We start from the raw sequence: 6,357 nt of genomic DNA, 5'->3' as shown, positions 1-6,357 counted from the left end.
CGCCATCCAGTTAACTGGAATCTTGTTTCTTCGATGTCCTCTCTGGCACCGGAGAATTCTTTTCTTCACCAAAAATACCCTGACCTATAGACAGGTCACACGTATATATGGAATGTCATCCACACACAGTAATATCTTGACCATATCTGCTAACATAAACAATTGCTCACATATCAATACTCACATATCAATACAACTACAATTCTTTTAGATCAACCTCAATGCTAAATTAAATTAGAATACTATAAAGTTCAAGTATTAATATGAAAACAGAATCACATTGACTTAAGACATACATTCATACACATATTATCAGTTTTTTATGTAAGGCACATAATGGCTACATGCTAATACTGAAGCTCAATGAGTAGAAACTCCACAGCTATTGGACAAGAGTAAATGAACATGAAGCAGTGCTTTAAACCTGCTCTAATAACCTCTATAAACAACATAGCTAGCAATGTAGCTTTTGATATTCACATATAACAATAGACAATTAACATAAAAAGATCCGAGGCGACAGAATCGCGGTTCGCTCACAACTATTTCCCCAGATCTCACATGCTAACGCTATTAGCGAATGACAGTGGAATTTTACATTATAACCGTTAGCCTAGCACAGGGGTCGGCCACCTTTTTGACAATAAGTGCCAATGTAAAATTTTCTTGTGAATTAGTGTGCCATATCAACATTTTTTTATATTAAGTTTTATTATTGAACCACATTAATATTTCCAACAGACATGTTATTTTATTCCATCCATATTGGCTATATATAGAACAACACTTTAAAGAAACATATTTATCTCATTATGATTGCAATAATAACTTTGTCATTAACCCCACCAACCACACTCATATTCAGAATTGCAAAAGCTTGCTACAAAGACTTTGAGACAGTTTGCTTCTCATACCTGGACACTGTTTGATTGATTCTCCCTTGTCTCCCTGATCTTTGAAACTTCTTTCGTGCTTTGTCTCATAGTGGCGCTGAACACTGGACGATCGTCACACAACATTTTCAAAACATAACGTGCACACAGCACGGTCCTTATGAAAAACAAAGCCATAGTCTTCTGCCCATGAGGGCTGAAATGCCCGTGTCTTCGTTTTTTTAGCTAGCGGGCATGCCATCACCAATACACCTGAGCGGCTGCACTTCACCAGTACACCTGAACGGCTGCACTTCACCAGTACACCTGAACGGCTGCACTTCACCAGTACACCTGAGCGGCTGCACTTCACCAGTACACCTGAGCGGCTGCACTTCACCAGTACACCTGAGCGGCTGCACTTCACCAGTACACCTGAACGGCTGCACTTCACCAGTACACCTGAGCGGCTGCACTTCACCAGTACACATGAACGGCTGCACTTCACCAGTACACCTGAACGGCTGCACTTCACCAGTACACCTGAACGGCTGCACTTCACCAGTACACCTGAGCGGCTGCACTTCACCAGTACACCTGAGCGGCTGCACTTCACCAGTACACCTGAGCGGCTGCACTTCACCAGTACACCTGAGCGGCTGCACTTCACCAGTACACCTGAGCGGCTGCACTTCACCAGTACACCTGAGCGGCTGCACTTCACCAGTACACCTGAACGGCTGCACTTCACCAGTACACCTGAGCGGCTGCACTTCACCAGTACACCTGAGCGGCTGCACTTCACCAGTACACCTGAGCGGCTGCACTTCACCAGTACACCTGAGCGGCTGCACTTCAGTCTCAGCCTGGCCCTTCCCCCCAATAGTGTCAGACAAGTTAGTAATAACTGGAGGACTCTCAGTACTTAAGTCATGGCAGTCACTCAGAGACACCACCCTTTCAGTCAATAGTTCTACTGGTGGGGTTCCGTCAAGAAGTAAGTGTTCATTGTCAGGGAAATGATCGTTAGACGATGCAAGGGTCTCTGGGCTTGGAACAACACCAGGTAAGTCATTCAAATGGGCAGTCTCTGAAATGGGCTCAGTATCTTGGGCAGTCACAGGAGTCTCAACAGGAAGACAGTACTCTAGAGGCTCAGCATGGGGTGTATCTTGCACCTCAGACATAACCGGACCCAATTGCACTGGAACTGGACTGCGGAAAACCTGGAGATTTCGGCACTGGGGAACTCACTGAACCAGCACATTCCATCCTCGTCCTCTTCTGAGAACTGTTCTACATCTGCAGCAGGATTAAGACGTGTTGCTGGTCTGCATCTTTGGGACTGCTTAACAGGCTCTTACTTGTTTCGGGAAAGAGGTAGCCACAAGGGAGTAATAGGTCCCTATGTAGGGTTCTGAGTGGGCCGTCCCTGTTTTCAGGTCTGATGGTGTACACTGGGAGGGTTCCAGCCCTTTTTACTACTACATAGACAGTTGACTCCCACTTGTCCATAATCTTATGCTTTCCTCGAACATGAACATTCCTGACTAGCACTCGATCACCAGCTTCCAAATCTGAAGCAGTTACACGTTTGTCAAATCTGGTTTTATTCTTTTCTGCTACCTTGGCAGCATTACCCGTGGCTAGCTTGTAGCTCTCTTCAAGATGGGACTTGAGGTTTTGCACATATTGGGAGTGTGATGTGTGTTGCCCCCCTTTCACAGGCAACCCAAATGCCAAGTCAACCGGCAAGCGGGGCTGACGCCCAAACATTAGCTCATAAGGCGTGAATCCTGTCACCTCATTCTTGGTGCAATTGTAGGCGTGTACCAAAGGTTTTACAAAATCACGCCAGTGAGATTTCTCCTGTTCTTGAAGAGTGCCCAACATATCCAACAAGGTGCGATTAAATCGCTCCACAGGATTACCCCGGGGATGGTATGGAGTAGTCCTCACCTTATGTATGTTAGCCATCTGACAGAGCTCCTTTATAGTGCGTGATTCAAAGTCTGGTCCCTGATTGCTGTGTAGCCTCTCAGGGAACCTGTAATGCACAATGAGATTGTCCCAAAGACATTTCGCAACCGTGCAGGCCTTCTGGTTCGGCGTTGGAATAGCAACCGCAAACTTGGTAAAGGGATCTGCGATCACAAGGATGTCTTTGGTCCCACTTTTGTCTGGTTCAAGCGAGAAAAAATCCATACAGACTAACTCAAGGGGTCGTGTGGTGTTAATATTGACTAAGGGTGCCGCTTTCTCAGGCAAGGCCTTTCTGCGAACACACCTGCCACAAGTCTTTACTTTCTTCTCTACATCCAAAGCCATTCTTGGCCAGTAAAACCGAGTACACACAAGATCCAACGTGCGGTCAATCCCCATGTGACCCATGTGGTCATGCAGGCTGGTCAAGACGGTCTCCCGGAGCTCAACTGGCAACACAAGCTGGTGCAATGTTTGAGACCCTACTTGGCGCTTTCTGTACAAGATGTTGTCAAGGAGTTCTAAGCGACTTAGCTCTCGAAGCAGGAGTGGAAGATCTGGAAGCTCATGCTTCAAAGTGGGAGGTGGGCTCAATCCCTGTTCGATTTGAAGTATAACATACTTAGATATTGGTCAGCCCGCTGCTTAACCATCAACTCCTGCCTCGGTTAGATAAGGAATTACTGGCAATCCTCCAAGTTTATCCTCTTCTCCATAGCTGTCAGGCACAGCTCCAGGGGACATAGCAAGAGCCTCAACAAAAGCAACACCACTGGCGCAGCTGTGGTCGACATTGCTGACACTATAGACAAGTTGTTTCTCACAAATGGCTTGCACCACATCATGATCCGCTGCATCAATGTTCCCAGGATCAGAAAGATGAGCCTTTGCAAACTGATAGATGCGTTCTCGCTCTTTTTGTGATTTTTGGTCATCAACAAGAGGTCCATGAGATCTGCGGGACGATGCATCTGCATCTGCGTTTTGCTTCCCAGGGCGATACAGAAGATTGAAAGTGAAGGTGGACAAAGCTGCAAGCCATCTATAACTGGTTGCATCAAGTTTTGCAGATATCAGTAAGTAAGTTAGAGGATTACTTTCAGTGACTACAGTGAAATGGTTGCCATACAGATAGTCACTAAACTTCTCTGTCACCGACCACTTGAGTGCCAGGAATTCTAACTTGTGCGCTGGGTAGCGAGGCTCGGTGACAGGCCCCTACTTGCATAGGCAATGACCCGCTGCTGCCCCTCCTGCTCTTGATACAAAATAGTACCAAGGCCAATGGTGCTATTGGCCTTGGCAGAGTGTGACTTTGTACACTCTGCGATCAACGATAGGGCTGCGGACACTAAGGACCTTGGAAGTGCTAGGCTGAAATAGGCCGTTACAAAATAGCTAGGCTGGTAACCGTTCCAAGGGTCCTGATCTCGCTACAGGGGTTTCATGACAGTAAACTGTTCAGGCTGCGTTAGACAGATGAACATGTACTGATGCAAAAACATTCTCCACTTTGTGTGTTGAAAGTTGTTCTTTGTTTCTGTTCAAATGTTTTTCATGTGCTCGTCTATTTTTACACTCTGACAGTGAAAATATATCAATGTAATTTTATCTTTTCAATCAAACTGGATTGTGAGAGAGATGCTGCACCTAAAATATCTCAAGTCAAAACATCAGATTCCACTGCTGCTGAAACTGGAGGAAGAAAAAAGTATTATATATCATCAAATAAATAATTAAAGTTAGCGTGTGTGGTCCTGCATTATTTCCAAAGACACTCTTCACTGTCACACTGTGTGAGACGTTCCTTCATCACCATGAACACGTTGTAGTTGTAGTAGCTCCGCCCACACTGACACAGTTTTGTTTTGAAACTTATCACTGTAGCTACGGTTACGCCTGGTGGAGTTCTAGTTTGAAAACTCTGGGTTTGTGTTTGAGTCTGAACAGAAACTGAGACTTTAGTAAACGATGACACGTTCTCTTCCTGATTGGTTCTCATCAGTCACATGACTCGACTACCAGCGGTGAACACAAAGCGTCGCTAACACTTCCTGTCAGTAACACTTCCTGTTTCTAACACTTCCTGTCAGTAATACTTCCTGTTTCTAACACTTCCTGTCAGTAACAGTTCCTGTTTCTAACACTTCCTGTCAGTAACAGTTCCACCTCGTCGTCGCTCAGAGAAAAGAAATCCCTGCTCTGACTCTTCACCATCACTGCTCCTCCTTCAGAGGAGTTTCTGTTACTAAGCAACCAGCTGCAGAGGAGACATCTACTTCCTGTTTACATCACATGACCAGTGAAGGTGATTGGTCATGTGACATGTGTTTTCAGGTGTGTTAGTGTGGACGTAAACAGAACTGTTTACAAAGATGGTCGACACATCTTCACCTTCAAATTTTGTCCAAAATTAAAGTTTATGAAAATATCGTATACGAACGCTGCCATCTTTTGGTGATGACATCATCTGCAGTCAGAGTCTGTGCAGTAGTGATCGTGGAGTGAAGCCTCGTTATTGAGGTCCCGCCCATGCACATCCTCGACCAATCCTTAGTCAGTCTCAGCTGTCAATCATCACGTCTCTGCCTGTTTTCCTATCGTCAAATAACTGATTCAAACCAAACGGATCAGAAACACTTGAACAAACATCAGTGAGAGAAGAACGACCTGAAATGACAGAAACATCTTTGCAAACATTTATTTAACGTCTACTTTGAGTTTTTTGTTTGGTCCATGTCCCATCTGCTAAGGAGGAAGGGGACAAGGAGGAGGGGTAAAAGGAAGAGGATGACGGCGATCAGCACCACCATCGTCGTAAGCACGCACGTCAGGAAGCAATATTGTGGCCGGGCTCTGCCCACCGCACCCAGCCGGCGGTGGCCCTCGACAGACGAGATGGGAAGGCCCACATTCAGAGTGCGGTTTGCATCCCTTGACGACCCTTGACCCCACCGCTGGTGACTTTCTGACGACCTTAGAGACAAAGACAGCGTTAAAAGATTTACGTTTCTAATTTGTGTCAGACGTAGAAACTAAAGATCTTTCATTTGTTTAGAATCCTGACTCCAGACAGACGATTCTAACAGCCTGACCTTTTGACCTTCAGCTTCCCTTTATTGCGGAGGAAGCGGATGCTGTAGACCCTCTGCATGGCGCTCGGCAGGTACGACAGGACGTCTGAGTCCGTGGGCAGTCTGGGCAGGCCAAGGTTGGGCAGGGACGTGAGTCTGCGGCACAGCGGGCACTGGATGGCGTTGGGCTCGGACGAATTGACGTTAATGCGTGCCAGGCACTCCAAGCAGAAGGTATGCTTGCAGTGAAGCATCTTGGGACAGCGGAAGATGTTGTTGAAGTCGCTGAGGCAGATGGCGCACTCCAGGTCTGGGGAGTCCTCGGGGCACTGAGGCGGGAGAGGAGAAGGGCGGAGGTCCGGGGACGGGATGATGATGGAGACCTGGCAGGAGTCGAGGCGGGGGATGGGGGCACGGTAAGGGTTTGG

General features: G+C 46.6%; 1 protein-coding gene across 1 annotated transcript in view; it reads right to left on the bottom strand.

Moving 5' to 3' along the window:
* Nucleotides 1–1,898: 1,898 nt before the first annotated feature.
* The window catches only part of LOC117767617 (E3 ubiquitin-protein ligase TRIM33-like), a 4,835-nt gene continuing 376 nt past the window's right edge, over nucleotides 1,899–6,357 (bottom strand). The window contains exons 1-4 of the mRNA XM_034595403.1: nucleotides 5,951–6,357; nucleotides 5,685–5,831; nucleotides 2,832–2,919; nucleotides 1,899–1,922 (exon numbers count right to left, since the gene is read on the bottom strand). The exon at nucleotides 5,951–6,357 is cut by the window's right edge and continues 376 nt beyond it. Of these exons, the coding sequence (XP_034451294.1) occupies nucleotides 1,899–1,922; nucleotides 2,832–2,919; nucleotides 5,685–5,831; nucleotides 5,951–6,357 (666 nt within the window). The remainder of the gene's footprint in view (nucleotides 1,923–2,831; nucleotides 2,920–5,684; nucleotides 5,832–5,950) is intronic.

Source organism: Hippoglossus hippoglossus, chromosome 9, assembly GCF_009819705.1.
Source record: "Hippoglossus hippoglossus isolate fHipHip1 chromosome 9, fHipHip1.pri, whole genome shotgun sequence".
In the NCBI taxonomy this organism is placed as follows: Eukaryota; Metazoa; Chordata; class Actinopteri; order Pleuronectiformes; family Pleuronectidae; genus Hippoglossus; species Hippoglossus hippoglossus.
The sequence above is the reverse complement of the archived record's forward strand: the minus strand, read 5'-3'. Positions and strand labels throughout refer to the sequence as shown.